We start from the raw sequence: 18,086 nt of genomic DNA on the forward strand, positions 1-18,086 counted from the left end.
TTGTTCGATTCTTTTTCTCAGTTTCTTTAATTTTTTCTTTCAAGTTTTTTTTACTTTTTTTTTATCGTTTCTTTTTTTTTTTTTTTCTGCCTCATTTCTATTTTTATTTCTCGTGTCTTTTTCTCCTTTCATTTTCTTAACTTTCTCGTTTCTTTCTTTTTATTTACTTATCTTTTCTTTTCTTCTTTTCTTTTCTTTACTTTCTCTTTTTGTTCTTGTTTTTTTTCTTTTCTATCTTTACTTTCTCTTTTCTTTACTTTCTTCCTCTTCTTTTTCCTTCAATCTTTCCCCATCCTCCTCTCTTTACTTTCTTTCTCCTTCTCTCCACTTTGGTCACATTTTCAGTATTTTCTTATATAATTATAAAAACCTCACACATGCGTTTAAATATCTTTTTATTTAAAATCTTTATTTGTGTTTTCATTCTACCGTCCAACAGAGAATCAGTTTATTCTTAACGTCAAACACATTTAAATCAATCAATGAAACATCAGATTCATCACAATCAAATAAAAATAAAAGTAAACAGCTTCATTAAATATGTAGTTATTGTGCTGACAATAAAATAAAATGTTTCCATGGCAACGTGGGTTACGGATATAAAAATGTTTTCACTACTTCATGCAGATAGTGTGAACTAAGTATACTTCTGAGGTACTCGTACCTTTACGTGCTGCTTTATATCTCTAGCCCACCACATGTACGAGGGAAATATTTACTGTTGGAAGAAATACATTTACTTAAGTAAAAGTAGTAATACCACAATTTAAAAGTACTCTGTTACAAGTAAAAGTCCTGCATTTAATATCATTCAGTTTACTTGTAAAGAGTATTTCTACACGGTTGTACTGGTACTTTTTTAAGTAAATGAAATGTTGTGATGTAGATTATCAAGTAGCATTAAATGGAAATACTCAAGTAACGTATAAATACCTCGACACTACTTATATACAGTACTCGAGTACATGTGTTATAGGTACTTTACAGTACCAGTACTTACAATTCTTCTGCGTACTGAGTACTTTTACTTTTGATCCTTTAAGTACATTTTGCCAGCAATACTTCGACTTAAGTTAAACTTTACTTTAAACATTAAGTGGTGACATTTTGAAGCAGCAGCAGGTTTTTAAACTCCACAGATCTCAGTGTCGTCGAGTTCACGGTGGATCCTTCACCTCCAGAAGCGGTATACTCCCAGAGCGATGGCGAGGCAGGAGAACACCGTCGCTGTGGACGAACACAGGAGACAAAACACCTTCAACCAAAAACTACTTCATCTCACTTCTCTGTGTAAGCAACTAAATATCTTTACTCAAGAACTGCACTTAAGTACAAAACTGAGGTACTTGTACTTTAAAAATAAAAAAATTAATGATACAAAATATAATCGACAAATAAATGTCGATCTGTTATTATAATAAGAGGTGTAAGAAAATATCTATGCACTTGCGTATCGCCATATTATGTTTGGTGATACTGCATCAATTATTAATTAATAGTTTACATGCAAAGATTTGTGGCAGACACTAGAAATGTTTCTATTGTCAAGCAAATTTTAAGTTTTTTTTAAATGTCCAAAAAATATTATTCTTAAATTTCCGAAAAATATGAATAAAATGTCCGAGAAATATTAGTAAAATGTCCAAAACATATAAGTAAAATGTTGATAAAATAATGTCCAAAAAAAATTAGTAAAATGTCTTAAAAATATTAGAAAAATGTCTTAAAAATGTTAGTAACATTTTTAAAATATTAGAAAAATGTCCTAAAATATTAGAAAAATGTCTTAAAAATATTAGTAATATTTTAAAAAATATTAGTAAAATGTCTGAAAAATATGAATAAAAATGTCTTAAAAATATGAATAAAATGTCAAAAACATATTAGTAAAATGTTGATAAAATGACCGAAAAATAATGTCTTAAATATGTTAGTAAAATGTTGCTGTTGAACATCAGTGTACTGTTTAATATGACAGTGTACCTGCGAGGTAGCGGACCGTCTCCAGTTTGAGGGACTCCAGGACGGTTTTGAGCGACGCCACCTGCAGGTCGATCTTCCTGTTGATCTCCATGTTGTCGTGTTCGAGGTCGGCTTTCTGACCACGGGGAGACACACGGTGGTGATGTCATCAACCAGCCACATCAACAACCAATCACATGGGATGAGATGGTGGTATTATACAATCCGTTTACCTTGTGATGGAAGTCTGTACTGGCCTCCATCAGCTTCTTCTCCTGTTCAGTAAACTAAGAAAAACACAACATTTACTTTTTTAATTAACTATAACTAACTAACTTCCTGTTGTCCCTCTCTCTTGTCTTCGTCTCACCCCGTCAGTGATCCGGCTGCTCTGCAGGTTGATGTCCAGTTTGGTTTCTGCTCGGACTTTCAGACTCTCCTCCTGAACACAAACATCCACAAATCAAACATATCTCAACATACGGTAGATTATAAAAAACGTTGCTTTATATTCCAACAAACAGTTAAAACAGCTGAAGTCTTATAAACCAACAGTGACACAGCAGTTAAATATAAAAATATAAAAACACCTTCTGACCTTCAGTCTGTTCTGCAGCTGCTCCAACTCTCGCTTCATTTTCTACAAGGAAATAAAAACTTCAAATAATCACTCACATCAGTTTTGGGAAATGTCAGAAAATACCTGTGTTTGGGGAAATAAACTAAGATACTTTATCTCTGTAAAGTGTCTTAGTTTACAGAGATAAACTAAGATACTTTACTGAGATAAAGTATCTTAGTTTATCTCTGTAAACTAAGACACTTTACAGAGATAAAGTATCTTAGTTTACAGATATAAACTAAGATACTTTACAGAGATAAAGTATATCTTAGTTTATATCTGTAAACTAAGATACTTTTATGTGAACTCATGCGATTAAAGAAGTAAAATGTTGACGTGTCGTCGTACCATGTTTTCAGAGCGAAGGTTGGCGAACTCGCTCTTCTCCAGGATCACCATGTCCTTCCTGATGGAGTCCAGGTGAGCCATGATCTGCTGCAGCGCGATTTCCTCCAAGAAACAACAAAAGAAAACGTTGTCCTCTCTGTTTGTAAGGTAACTCCCAAACAAGTCTTTTATTTTATTTATTTATTTATTTTTAGGTTTGTATGACTGTTTATTAACACATCTGTTGGGTTTGTATGTTTACAAATGTGGAAAACTTTAATGAAAATGAAAGTGTAAACACACTAATCTAACTGGTTTAAATTGTCTCTTCCTACCTGGTGTGATTTGGTCACCATGTCTTTATAAACGATGTCCATGTTGGCCGTCGCCAGGGTGACGAGAGCTGAAACGATCAGCTCCGCCTGACGCTTCTCGAAACCTGAAACGTAAAAACAACGTGTTGTCAATGACGACCTGCAGAGACGGTGGACAGGTTCAGATTTATAACTCCTCAGGAGAAGACGATCGATGCTTCTTATTTTTATTGAGTTTAATTTCCTGACCGCTGCTCTCCAGCTCCGTCACCATGGAGTGGGAGTCGAAGGTGAGCTTCCGCTGCTCCAGAGGCATTAGTTCAACCTTCCTCATGTCAAAGGTCGTCGCGGGCGCCGTCACGTGGAAACCTGCCACACAAAAACAAACATGTTAACCTTAAAAAGGAAAAGTTAGACATTAAGTAAAATCCTCTCCCTCTCTTAGATGTTCAGATTGATACCACTTTGTATGTTTTTAGTTTTTTTACTCTTAATTAGTACTCTTATTAGTACTTTTACTGTTTATACAGTGTGGTATTAGTACTTTTACTGTTTATACAGTGTGGTATTAGTACTTTTACTGTTTATACAGTGTGGTATTAGTACTTTTACTGTTTATACAGTGTGGTATTAGTACTTTTACTGTTTCTACAGTGTGGTATTAGTACTTTTACTGTTTATACAGTGTGGTATTAGTACTTTTACTGTTTATACAGTGTGGTATTAGTACTTTTACTGTTTATAAAGTGTGGTATTAGTACTTTTACTGTTTCTACAGTGTAGTATTAGTACTTTTACTGTTTCTACAGTGTAGTATTAGTACTTTTACTGTTTATACAGTGTGGTATTAGTACTTTTACTGTTTATAAAGTGTGGTATTAGTACTTTTACTGTTTATACAGTGTAGTATTAGTACTTTTACTGTTTCTACAGTGTAGTATTAGTACTTTTACTGTTTATACAGTGTGGTATTAGTACTTTTACTGTTTATAAAGTGTGGTATTAGTACTTTTACTGTTTATACAGTGTGGTATTAGTACTTTTACTGTTTCTACAGTGTAGTATTAGTACTTTTACTGTTTCTACAGTGTAGTATTAGTACTTTTACTGTTTATAAAGTGTGGTATTAGTACTTTTACTGTTTATAAAGTGTGGTATTAGTACTTTTACTGTTTATACAGTGTGGTATTAGTACTTTTACTGTTTATAAAGTGTGGTATTAGTACTTTTACTGTTTATACAGTGTGGTATTAGTACTTTTACTGTTTCTACAGTGTAGTATTAGTACTTTTACTGTTTCTACAGTGTAGTATTAGTACTTTTACTGTTTATAAAGTGTGGTATTAGTACTTTTACTGTTTATAAAGTGTGGTATTAGTACTTTTACTGTTTCTACAGTGTAGTATTAGTACTTTTACTGTTTATACAGTGTGGTATTAGTACTTTTACTGTTTCTACAGTGTGGCATTAGTACTTTTACTGTTTCTACAGTGTAGTATTAGTACTTTTACTGTTTATACAGTGTGGCATTAGTACTTTTACTGTTTATACAGTGTAGTATTAGTACTTTTACTGTTTATACAGTGTGGTATTAGTACTTTTACTGTTTATAAAGTGTGGTATTAGTACTTTTACTGTTTATAAAGTGTGGTATTAGTACTTTTACTGTTTCTACAGTGTGGCATTAGTACTTTTACTGTTTATACAGTGTAGTATTAGTACTTTTACTGTTTATACAGTGTGGTATTAGTACTTTTACTGTTTATAAAGTGTGGTATTAGTACTTTTACTGTTTCTACAGTGTGGCATTAGTACTTTTACTGTTTATACAGTGTAGTATTAGTACTTTTACTGTTTATACAGTGTGGTATTAGTACTTTTACTGTTTCTACAGTGTAGTATTAGTACTTTTACTGTTTCTACAGTGTAGTATTAGTACTTTTACTGTTTATAAAGTGTGGTATTAGTACTTTTACTGTTTATAAAGTGTGGTATTAGTACTTTTACTGTTTCTACAGTGTAGTATTAGTACTTTTACTGTTTATACAGTGTGGTATTAGTACTTTTACTGTTTATAAAGTGTGGTATTAGTACTTTTACTGTTTCTACAGTGTGGCATTAGTACTTTTACTGTTTATACAGTGTAGTATTAGTACTTTTACTGTTTATACAGTGTGGTATTAGTACTTTTACTGTTTATACAGTGTGGTATTAGTACTTTTACTGTTTCTACAGTGTAGTATTAGTACTTTTACTGTTTATACAGTGTGGTATTAGTACTTTTACTGTTTATAAAGTGTGGTATTAGTACTTTTACTGTTTCTACAGTGTGGCATTAGTACTTTTACTGTTTATACAGTGTAGTATTAGTACTTTTACTGTTTATACAGTGTGGTATTAGTACTTTTACTGTTTATACAGTGTGGTATTAGTACTTTTACTGTTTATACAGTGTGGTATTAGTACTTTTACTGTTTATACAGTGTGGCATTAGTACTTTTACTGTTTATACAGTGTAGTATTAGTACTTTTACTGTTTATACAGTGTAGTATTAGTACTTTTACTGTTTCTACAGTGTAGTATTAGTACTTTTACTGTTTCTACAGTGTGGCATTAGTACTTTTACTGTTTATACAGTGTAGTATTAGTACTTTTACTGTTTATACAGTGTGGTATTAGTACTTTTACTGTTTATACAGTGTGGTATTAGTACTTTTACTGTTTCTACAGTGTGGTATTAGTACTTTTACTGTTTATACAGTGTGGCATTAGTACTTTTACTGTTTATAAAGTGTGGTATTAGTACTTTTACTGTTTATAAAGTGTGGTATTAGTACTTTTACTGTTTATACAGTGTAGTATTAGTACTTTTACTGTTTATACAGTGTGGTATTAGTGCTTTTACTGTTTATAAAGTGTGGTATTAGTGCTTTTACTGTAACAGGGTATTTCTATAGTGTAGTATTAGTACTTTTACTGTAACAGAGTATTTATACAGTGTAGTATTAGTACTTTTACTGTTTATAAAGTGTGGTATTAGTACTTTTACTGTAACAGAATATTTCTACAGTGTAGTATTAGTACTTTTACTGTAACAGAGTATTTATACAGTGTAGTATTAGTACTTTTACTGTTTATAAAGTGTGGTATTAGTACTTTTACTGTAACAGAGTATTTATACAGTGTAGTATTAGTACTTTTACTGTTTATAAAGTGTAGTATTAGTACTTTTACTGAAACAGAGTATTTCTACAGGTTGATATTAGTACTTTTGCTGTAACAGAGTACAGTGTGGTATTAGTGCTTTTACTGTAACAGAGTATTTCTATAGTGTAGTATTAGTACTTTTACTGAAACAGGGTATTTCTACAGTGTAGTATTAGTACTTTTACTGAAACAGAGTATTTCTATAGTGTAGTATTAATACTTTTACTGAAACAGGGTATTTCTACAGTGTAGTATTAGTACTTTTACTGTAACAGAGTATTTCTATAGTGTAGTATTAGTACTTTTACTGAAACAGGGTATTTCTACAGTGTAGTATTAGTACTTTTACTGAAACAGAGTATTTCTATAGTGTAGTATTAGTACTTTTACTGAAACAGGGTATTTCTACAGTGTAGTATTAGTACTTTTACTGAAACAGAGTATTTCTACAGTGTAGTATTAGTACTTTTACTGTAACAGAGTATTTCTACAGTGTAGTATTAGTACTTTTACTGTAACAGAGTATTTCTACAGTGTAGTATTAGTACTTTTACTGAAACAGAGTATTTCTACAGTGTAGTATTAGTACTTTTACTGAAACAGAGTATTTCTATAGTGTAGTATTAGTACTTTTAACACATCTCTGGTCCCAGGGTGCATTGCGGTCAGGGAGCAGTTTCTTCTTCCTCTGTTTATAAACAGTAACTCACCTCTCCAGGTTCTGACCATGGATGTATTAAAGGTTCTGCAGCTTCTGCAGGTTCTGACCAGCTGCAGCGCGTTCATCCTGGAAGCTGTTGAGTTAATAGTTTCAGTAAAGTTCAGTTAAAACAGTTTAAAACCAGAGAAACAGTCTCTGTTAGGTTACACCATGCAGGAGGTCAGTCAGACAGACAGGAAAGAGTTACACAGCTCGAGGACGTCACATCCGGCCTGATGCTGCATTCAGGCACTGTAGGAACTATCGGAATCACTGTGGTCGCTGTGAAATAACCGGAAACAACACGACAAAAAATACAAAAATTAAAAATAAAATGTCTACTTTTACTCCACTACATCTCAGAGGTAAATATTGTACTTTTTTTACTGCACTATATTTATCTGAAATTTAATTTACAGATTATTAAAAAATATAATAATTATTATAGATAAATATAGAACTTCATGGTGAAACTCACAAGTTACCCAGCAGTATATAAAGTCATTAAAATGAGCTGCACCTTTACCAGCTGCAACATTAAAGTGATGAACACATTAATGCATCAATCATTATAGTACAATAATATACAGGTAATAGACATTAGTCTGAAAAGGGCTATTCTGCATAATGAGTACTTTTACTGTTGGTACTTTAGGTATATTTAGATGCTAATATGTTTTTACTTTTATTGCAGGACTTTTACTTGTAACAGAGTATTTCTACACTGTATTGCTATTTTGTTTTACTTAAGTAAAAGATCTGAATACTTCTTCAACCACTGTTGATAATATAATTAAGAATGTATATATATATATATGTGTGTGTGTGTGTATATATACATTCTTAATTATATTATAAATATATATAATATATATATATAAAATGTTTTTTATAATTCGCGTGGTCTTTTTTTATTATTATCTATTATTTTATTTTTTTATTGTGTTTTTTTAAATTTTATGTTGGTTTTGTTTCATTTCTGTTGTCCTTTTATGTTTGTCACAGCTCTTTGTTTATGTTTCTTCTGTATGTAAATGATTTTAATGTTTTCTGCTGTTACCATGGATACTGACATTTTGAAATAAAAAAAAAAAAAAATACTTTTAATAAAAATAAAAACTCGAAATAAACTATTAAATTATCACTTAGCAGCTGGTACGTTTTCTCCGATGATTATTTATTAACATATTGGTATATATAATATAACATATATTTAAACCGGAAGTTCAGTCTTCACAGTGTCAGACACGGAAGCTGTCAATAAAGTTTACAGGTACACGTCACTGTCATGGCCGCCGCTGACAGCTGCAGCTGGTTTCCAGTTTTATCTTTGGCTGTTTCTCTCCTCAAATGTCTGTTTATCAACGCCTAGTGAGTGGGAATACTTTACTATGATCCTGTTACACCTAGTGGAGAAGTTTCAGAGCGATTGATTCATTCTATAGATAGATAATCTAAGATCTGCTGCTCAGGTTGTTAGCATGTTAGCATGTTAGCATCCAGCTGCAGAGAACTGAAGAGAAACACAAACACATCTACCTGATTGATCAGTTTATCTGAACTATCCATTGAGATATGCACACATTAACTTCCAAATGGGATGAAACAAAACCTAAAACAACAACAAATAAAACGAGAAGGCAGAAAAGAGACTCAAAATAACATTTAAAGGGCCTGTTAGTAAGAATCATAAATGTCTTGTTAACAGCTTCACCTGTGTCCGTTAAGTCAACTAAAGTCAGCGTCCTGTTGCTGGCGCTTGTGCTCGCTCTACATAGACATGAAGGAGCATCGCTCAACACAGTGAGGAGACACACGTCAGCTAAAAGCACAATATCACTCTATATTTCAGCTGCTTGGCAGTAATGTTAGCTGACCAGACCAAGGTCTCTCCATGAATCAATGCTGATCCTAGTGTTGGCTTTTCCTGCCTCAGCCTCCCGACCGCGGCCAGAGGGAACGGGGGAGACGCCGGAGTTTTGGTCGGAGACGATAACGTTTCTCTCTGCAGAGCCCCGTCACTTCACAAGACACGGGAAACCTCTGTTGGTCTGGAGGAGCTGCAGCAGTTATTTCTGCACAAACGTCCACTGAACATTCACTAGATATTCTCAGAGCTAAACTAACTCTTCTGCAGTGTGGAGTGAGCAGCATGCACGTGAGAGGTGGAGAGAGAGAGAGAGAAGGAGCGCGGTGTGTGAGTGAAGGCAGGCAGAGGAGCAGAGGAGCAGAGTACAGCAGAGACTCCGGTCCTGGAGACCAAAGCTACGGTCTCCTCCGCGTCCTCCGACCGCGGCCAACACTGTTTAACAGCTTCACTAGATACAACCAAGAGGGTTTGGTGCTTCACTGGAGTTTGTGTTGGAGTCTGAGTCTGAACAGCGGAGACACACGCGAGACCATGAGACACCGACCAGCAATGATTTATACCTGGAAGAAGTTACAAACTGGAACTTTAAGGAGGGCTCGTTAATTTGCCAACAGACATGTTTTGTAAAACACGGTTTAACACCTTAACTGATTCAATAATAACCTCTGGTTTATTCTGGGCTGATACAGTCCAAGAAGCAGCACCACACTGTAAACTCCTTTGCTTTGACTTTATTTGTGGCTTTATTTCTCAAATCAATAATCTGACACGGCCGTTATTTCATCACACAAGTTAACAAAATAGCATTCTACGTCTAACTATTGTGTCGGTGTCTGAATATTTCTGTCGTATATCAAGTCATGTCTACCACCGGAGAGCTTTTCAGATGGTGTGTAGCTCTTTGTCACATTAAACCAGACTTGTACATCTGCTAATCAGTGAGTCTACATTAAAGGCCAGTGTTCTGTATGGAGTTTGGTGTGACTTTGCCTCCAGTGAGTTAGTGAACTGTTGTTAATCTTCCTTTGTGTCTGTCTGTCAGTCATTCCACAGACTTCGAGGTGCACAGGAACTGGTTGGCCATCACACACAGTCTGCCGGTGTCCAGGTGGTACCATGAGGTCAGTATGACGGAGGAGTCATTGTGTTGTTGTTGTTGTTTCAGACAGGAAGTGTCCCTCAGAGAGTAGATTTAATATCTTTCTAACCATCACAAGGTCTCCTGTAGTGTTTTTATTCTGACGTTTGCCACCTCGCCTGACATGAAGATTGGTTTCACTTACGTTTTTTCATTAGATTGTAATTTGAGCTCAACAGACTTTGGAAACTGTGTACGCCAAACCCCTCAGAAAAATCCCACAATTTAAAGATGTCTCTCTTATTTGCCAGCGTACACACGTCACAAAACATTTGATTTATCTTTCGGTGTTGCAGCTTTAACTGGTGAGCTATAATGACGTTTTGTTCCTGCAGAACACGTCCGAGTGGACGTTGGACTACCCTCCCCTGTTCGCCTGGTTCGAGTTCGGTCTGTCCCACGTGGCTCAGCACTTCGACAGAAACATGCTGGTGGTGGAGAACCTGAACTACGCCAGCCCGTCGACGGTCCTCTTCCAGAGGCTGTCGGTCATCTTCACCGATCTGGTTTTCATCTACGCTGTCAGAGAGTGAGTCTGATCACAACTCAACCTTTATTATCTCTTATTAAATCTTCATCCATCCCACACACAGAGACGGTTTTATTTATACAGCACGAAGGTGATTCAGATAAAAACTCAATTAAAATAGTGTGGTTTGTATTAAAGTGAAGAGAGAGACAACAAACTGCTCTCTAACATCACATTAGAATAAAAACAATAAGTTGAAACATCGACGTCATTCTGGGACTTTTCCTCAAAGTGTCTCTCAGAATTGTGATTAAATGAGCGACTGACTGAATGTCTCGTACATCGAGACAAAATGTCCCACATGCAGTGTTTCTTTAGCTTCGTCCTGATTGGCTGCCTCCTCCTCCAGGTGCTGCAGGTGCGTTCAGGAGCAGAAAGGCTCTCGGGACGTTCTGAACCGCCCGTCCTTCGTCCTGGCTGTTCTGCTGCTCTGGAACTTCGGCCTCCTCATCGTCGACCGTATCCTTCAGCTGTGACGCCAGAAACACAATATTCAATCAGAGAGAATCAGGATGTTCTTTAGCTTCTGTTCATCTTAAATCAGAAGTTTGGGATCATTTTGCATCAGGAGGCCGATAAAGAACTACCACGGTTTAGCACTCTGCAGTTCCACAAGCGTGTCGGAGAAATACGGCGGCCTTCAGGTAACGTAAAAACATGAAAGTCTTTCTCTAGAGCCAGAGTTTGGTTTGTCCGTTCTGGGCTACTGTAGAAACATGGAGGACTCCGTGAAGAGGACCCGCTCCCTGTGTAGATATGAAGGACTCATTCTAAGCTAACGAAAACACAACGATTCTTAGTTTTAGCTGATTATACACTAATGAAAACATAGTTATGAATATGAATGAATGAGTCTTTAATTTCATATAATGAATATATTCTTGCATTGTTGTCTGGTATTAGTGGTTAAGTTGACGTCTGCTCTGAGCCTCGATCGTCTCTATAAACACGATGAAACGTCCTTCACGTTTTCTCTCAGATATTCATTTCCAGTATAACGGCTTCCTGTTTGGTTTCCTGCTGCTGTCGGTGGCGAAACACCTGCAGGTACCGACTCGTACTTCAGATGAAGCTCTAAATGTAAAATATAAAAACTAAAATGATTTCATTTGAACTGCTTCTGTTGTCTGTGTTGCAACAGTCTCGTCACCTGCAGGGGGCGCTGCTGTTCTCCATCCTGCTCAACCTGAAGCACATCTACCTGTACGTGGCTCCGGCCTACGGCATCTACCTGCTGAGGAGCTACTGCTTCACTCAGGACAACAAAGGTACGACACACTCCCCTGTTCACTCTTAGTGTTGATAAGTTAGACGATTAACCCTCTGAGAGCCACAATAGACCCGTTCTAGTCTTTTTAGGGGGGTCTTTAGGGGGAGATAGCAGATCAGTAGATGTCCACTCAACCTATCAACAACTTGGCACCGTCCAAACAAAAACCAGCTCTTAGAGAGTTCTTCTAAATTCATCGTGTAGTGAGTTTGTGTGTTTTTGTTTGTGTGCAGACGGTTCCGTCCGGTGGAGGAGTTTCAGTCCGCTCCGTCTGCTGGCTCTGGGCGGCATCGTGGCCTCCGTCTGCGCTCTCTCCTTCGGCCCCTTCATTGCCATGGTGAGTGGAGAGTCTTCCTCTACAAACGTTGGAGAATAATTCACAGAATTCAGTCTGAAATGTGTCGCTGGGCTGTGTGCAGGAATGTTGCAGAGGATTGTGGGAAGGTATTAATGCAAAAGAGTTCCTGTTAGCCGTAGCACTGTGTTCCTGTGCCGAGTTCCCTTACTAACTTTCTCAGCTCCGGAGGTAGCTGGAACTGAGAAAGTTGGAGGCAGAAATTGCGTTAAAGATGCGCCAGTTAGAGCTGCAGTCAAGTTCGGTGCTCATATCTGCCGTCCCACACGTGCCGCTTGATTCTGCCACTGCATTTGACGTAAATAAAAATATTTCCCTGGACCTTAAACGGAGGGGAATGTAACAATTGGGGGCTCGTCCGGGATTCTTAAATATGAACATTTTGATTTAATGTAACCGCTTTCAGTGTTTTTCCTGGCTCAAAATGAGGCGGAGGTGGTACAATCCAGGATTTTATGAGACTGTGGTGGGTGGACCTCGGACCCTCTGGGGGGGTCATGCTCCCTCGGAAGAAGATTTATTACATTTTAAGTTAAATGAATCAATCTGGTTTACTTTGAAAGCAAACTTAAGAGGCTAGATCTACTAAAAGATCTTGTGTTCATTGTGAAACTTTTAAGGCACACATGTAGAGGCGGCTTTACCACGGCATTTATAAACGCCAGCTGGCGTATGAAACTACATTAAAACATCAAACGGCGTTTTGTCAAGAGCTGGAGGCGGGACGAAATTCAGGTGGCTGTCTCGTAATTCTCTATATGCAGGAGAAACCCTGTCTTTCAGGCCGGAGTTACTGCACACCTTTTACAGTTTGACTTTATGTTTCTGAGATTATGTTATTTATTCCAGGGTCAGCTCCCTCAGGTCCTGTCCCGTCTCTTCCCCTTCAAGCGGGGCCTCTGTCACGCCTACTGGGCCCCAAACATCTGGGCTCTCTACAACATGCTGGACAAAAGCCTGGCGGTGCTCGGTGAGACTCCGTAACGCCCCGTCTGATCACTTATTAACTTTTATTTTTACAGTTTTTACAAATGTAAATTGCTACTACCACTTTCCAATTTGTAGATTTTTGGTGATTAGTGAAAGAAAACAATGTTAAAAGTGAAGTATTATTTGGAGCAAACAAAGCCAGAACATTGATTTGCCTGTAACGGACTCATCTACCTGTTCAGGTGTTCGTCTGAAGCTGCTGGAGGAGACGGAGCTTCCTCGAGCCTCCATGACGGGCGGGTTGGTTCAGGAGTTTCAGCACTCGGTCCTCCCCTCCGTCACTCCCTCCATCACACTCGTCTGCACTCTGCTGTCCATCCTGGTGAGTCACAACGAACGGGGACTGATAACGTTTCACACATTCACACTTTTCACTCTTTTCATTCTTCATATGCAGCGAAAACGCAGTAGAGTTCAGTAAAACGCAGTAGTATACAGTACCACGGCAGAGGGCGGTCTAACTCTGTTTCCTGTCTCTTTTCCTCTCTGCAGCCGGCGGTGGCGTCCATCTGGCGGCGTCCTCGCGGTGCTCGTGGTTTCCTGCGCTGCCTGCTGCTCTGCGCTCTGGGCTCCTTCATGTTCGGCTGGCACGTCCACGAGAAGGCCATCCTCCTCGCCATCCTGCCTCTCAGGTCAGCCGAGTACTGTTTCTATTTTCTGCTCCTTTATACTTCTACTCTCCGACACCTCAGAGGTATATATTATATACACAGATTACAGAATCAGCGCCGTGTATTCTGAGAGGAGGTAAATGTGAAGTGACTTTTGTTTTGAAGGTTTTTTTTGGTCTGTTTCTGCTTCCTGTAGCATCCTGGCGGTCGAGAGCAGAGAGGATGCTGGGATCTTCCTGGTTCTGACAACCACCGGTCATTACTCGCTGTTCCCGCTGCTCTTCACCCCCGAAGGTAAAACACCAGACGGACAGACGGAGGTTTGATCTGAGGAAACTAAACGTGGAGGACGAGGAGTCAGAACTTCCTCCACCACTGGATTTAAATATTTCTTCTTCTTCTCTCTAGTTCTATCAGCTCTGACCTCTGACCTCTGACCTCTGACCTCTGATTTCTTGAGATTCTTTCAGCTGATTTTTATTTATTTTTTGTACATTTTTAATTTTTTTTATATTTTATTGCAGGAGTTGATATAAATTTACATTTGCTTACATATTATGTTTTTCATACTTACATCATTCCTTCAATCATTATATATTATATAGTGAAAATAAAAAAAATAAAATAATAACAGAAATAAAAAATAAAAATATTATGGATAAAAAACAAAACACAAAATAACAAGAAAAAAAATAAATAAATAAAATACAAATAAATAACAATAAAAATAAGAAAAATTATGAAAATGAATGAATAAAAGAAAATAACAGAAATATAAAAAGATAAAAACAAAACACAAAATAACAAGAAAAAAAATAAATAAATAAAATAATAATAATAAATGGTGAAAATGAATGAATGAAAGAAAAAAAAAGAAATAATAATTATAAGTATATAAGTATAAATATTAAGGATAAAAGCAAAACACAAAATAACAAGAATAAATAAATATGAATAAATAATAATAAAAGAAATAATAAAAATTATGAAAGAAAATAACAGAAAAAAATATTAGGATAGGAATAAGATAAAAATAAAACACAAAATAAGAAAAATAGAATTAATAAATAAAATAAAAATAAATAGATTTATAAAAAAGGAAAAATATTAAGGATAAAAACAAAACACAAAATAACAAGAAAAAATAAAATGAATAAATAAAATAAAAATGAATAAATAATTAAAAAAGGTATTAATGTAATTGTCCTTACTGATGTTGTATCTGAATATTATAATATAATGAGGTTTATTAAATGTGTTGCAGAGCTGCCCATCAAAGTGGTTCTGATGCTGATGTTTACCATCTACTCGTTCACGGCTCTGAGGAAACTTCACAGGTAAACACATCATTGTGTAGAACATATAATATAACACGTTATATACAAAGACTCCACTACCCAGAGTGCTTTGCAGAGATCCCTCCTGCAGTAATCAGATTACCGACTCTCTCTCCTCTCAGCGGTCAGGGCTCTCTGCTCCGTCCTCTGGAGTCCGTCTACCTGCTGGGGCTGCTCGCCGTGGTGGTCGCCTGCGAGGTCGTCTTCCCCCTGTCGCCGTGGCAACAGAAGCTGCCCTTCCTCCCCCTGCTGGCCACCTCGGCGTACTGCTCCGTGGGCGTCTGCCACTCCTTCCTGCGTCTTTACGTCAGCCTGCTGAGGCAGGAGGAGAAACCCAAACAGCTGTGAGAGATCGAAGGTTAGAAAACACACCTACATCCCCTCCTGAACAACGTGCCGCTGAGCAACGCACCCAGACGCTGATCAATCAGTCAGGAGGAGGAGCTTCCAATCACTCTGTTTTCTTCTTCTTCTTCTGGATTATTGACCAAACACAGACCACATGACAACAACATCCACCGTAAGCACCAGTTCTGGTGTCGGACTCAACCGGCGAGCTCTTTTGTTCTTACATTTGTCGACACTTTGGTCTTCAGGCTCAGATTGTGTTGCTAACATGATCTATACCCTGTTGGACTGCATCATGATCAATACAAGACAAAAACAAACAATCCTCATCTAGTTAGTTCGGGCAATAACAGCACGATCAAAGTTACAATAACATCATGTTTTATACAGGGCTGTTAAATGTTAACGTGATAACACGTTAATTGTTTTAACGCCACCAATTTCTTTAACGCATTAACGCAACTTGTTTATAGGTTGTAGCAGTTCAGTTTTAAAGCTAGAGTGAAGATCCTGGTATCAAATGAAACTAGAAAACCTGATGAATCCATCGGTATCAATCATGTCACACTAGCTGGTCGTGAAGGAGGTTAAATAATGCAATGAATTTACGCTAAATTCTGGCGAGGAAAAACTATCATGTCCATTTTCAAAGGGGTCCCTTGACCTCTGACCTTCAGATATGTGGATGTGTGAGGGCTTTTGTCCAAAATAAAATGAGAATAATGTCTGAAAAAAATGTTTAATAAAGTAAAAGAGTTCAAGTCAAAAAAATTCCCCAAATTTCCAAAAGAAAGTCAGAAAAATATCCGAAACAAGTCTGAAGACAGACACGACCCTTCGTGGGGTTACGTACGGCAGGTTTTTGTCGTCCGTGCATATCTAACATTTTCTAACTACGCGGACAGAGATGGGCGGAGAAAATGGAGAACTTTGAGGAGCTTTGAGAATGTCGGTTTGCCGCGAGGAGAAACCTGCACGGAGCATAAAAGATCCAAACGTTTCCTCGTCACGATTTTCACGTCAACTCATGTCCGGTCCGTGCATTTACTTCTACGTCTCAGTCGGTGGAAACTCAACGCAGACTTTATGTACCAGAATTCAACGATGGCTACAAGAACATGGAGTTTCTGGACTGATGAAAAGTGAAACCTCCAGGTGGAAGAAACAAAGTGCTCAGAGGTGAAGAACTACTTCCTGTTTCTAATAGATAAAACAACACGCGGACCAAAACAGAACCGAAAGACTTTTATGATGTTTGTTTTTCTATATTTTTAAATAAAAATAAAGATTAATTTATCCCATTTGTGTATGTTTATTTCATCATTTACTCTAGTACCGTACTTAAGGTCAAATTTGTGGTACTTGTGCTGTACTTGTGCTTTACTTGAGTATTTCCATGTTATGCTACTTTCTACTTCTCCTCCACGACATCTCAGAGGGAAATATCGTACTTTAACTCCTCTACGTTTATCTGACAGCTTCAGGTCCTACCTGTCCAGGTAAAACCAGGGATCTCCAGATGTGCTGATGTTGTAGGACTTTAATCTCAGAGAATATAAAAAAATAAATTTCAAAATTTAATCTCAAAGAATATCAGTTTTTTTGTCGTAAATTTCCAACTTTAATCTCAGAGAATATCCACATTTTTTTCTTGTAAATTTACCACTTTAATATCAGAAAATAATTTTTTTTTCTCCTAAATTTATGACTTTATAATTTCGCAAATTTGTGAACTTTTTTTTGGTAAATGTACCACTTTAATATCGGAGAATATTTGAGTGTTTTCTCTCATAAATTTACGACTTTAATATTGGAGTATATCCAAGTTTTCTTAATGTAAATTTGTTACTTTAATCTCAGAGAATTCTTTTTTCCTAATATTATGACCTTAAAATTTCACAAATTTCTGAGATTTTCTTGAGTTCTTTTCTTTTAAAGTTATGACTTTATAATTTCGCAAATTTGTGAGTATTTTCTCGTAAATTTATGACTTTATAAATTAGCAGATGTGTGAGTTTTTGTTCTTGTAAATTTGCCACTGTAATCTCAGAAATTCAGAGTTTTTTTCTCATAATATTATCCCCCTCCCCCGGCTGCGTAATCTTTATTTTTTTTACCTAAAGCGGCCCTGCTACACCGTCGTCGGATGTCAGAGTTTAAAGGAAATGACACACATTTTGTTTAAAAACTTTATTGATAAGGCAACACAAAACATGATTGGTTGACATGAACGTCTCTCTATTGCACATTAAGAACTGTCAGCGTTGCCGCCAACCTGCAGATCAGATCTGACCGTACGACTACCAGTTAGCAGCTTTAAGGACAAAACGGCCTCCTCTCTAGTCCGTGATCGGTTTCCTCTACGCAAACATTCCTCTCCGTCGTCTTGATCTCGTCATCGTATAAAAAGTACAAATGTTTACAACTCATTCAGTAGATTCCCTTTGACTTCAAAATAAGAGACCAGTCGCACAAAACTAACGACGACTAAACGCTGTGAAATAA

At 36.9% G+C, this 18,086-nt stretch overlaps 2 protein-coding genes across 2 annotated transcripts; one reads left to right on the forward strand and one right to left on the reverse strand.

The window, feature by feature from the left end:
- Positions 1-388: 388 nt before the first annotated feature.
- On the reverse strand, positions 389-7,368 carry ccdc90b (coiled-coil domain containing 90B). Its single transcript, XM_074611308.1, has 9 exons — positions 7,144-7,368; positions 3,475-3,594; positions 3,247-3,350; positions 2,933-3,034; positions 2,561-2,602; positions 2,333-2,404; positions 2,196-2,249; positions 1,984-2,098; positions 389-1,227 (listed from the first exon to the last, which is right to left on the reverse strand). Exons 1-9 carry the CDS (start codon positions 7,217-7,219, stop codon positions 1,172-1,174), a joined length of 741 nt encoding a protein of 246 aa, XP_074467409.1. The 5' UTR covers positions 7,220-7,368; the 3' UTR covers positions 389-1,171.
- Positions 7,369-8,383: 1,015 nt separating this feature from the next.
- alg8 (ALG8 alpha-1,3-glucosyltransferase) lies at positions 8,384-16,882 on the forward strand. The gene is made up of 13 exons (XM_074610919.1): positions 8,384-8,504; positions 10,046-10,124; positions 10,477-10,670; positions 11,020-11,129; positions 11,650-11,717; positions 11,812-11,938; positions 12,174-12,277; positions 13,145-13,265; positions 13,468-13,607; positions 13,778-13,917; positions 14,093-14,190; positions 15,161-15,233; positions 15,356-16,882. The coding sequence occupies exons 1-13, from the start codon at positions 8,422-8,424 to the stop codon at positions 15,579-15,581; spliced, it is 1,563 nt and encodes a 520-aa protein (XP_074467020.1). The 5' UTR covers positions 8,384-8,421; the 3' UTR covers positions 15,582-16,882.
- Positions 16,883-18,086: the final 1,204 nt, after the last annotated feature.

Source organism: Sebastes fasciatus, chromosome 16 (assembly GCF_043250625.1).
Source record: "Sebastes fasciatus isolate fSebFas1 chromosome 16, fSebFas1.pri, whole genome shotgun sequence".
NCBI classification, from domain to species: domain Eukaryota; kingdom Metazoa; phylum Chordata; class Actinopteri; order Perciformes; family Sebastidae; genus Sebastes; species Sebastes fasciatus.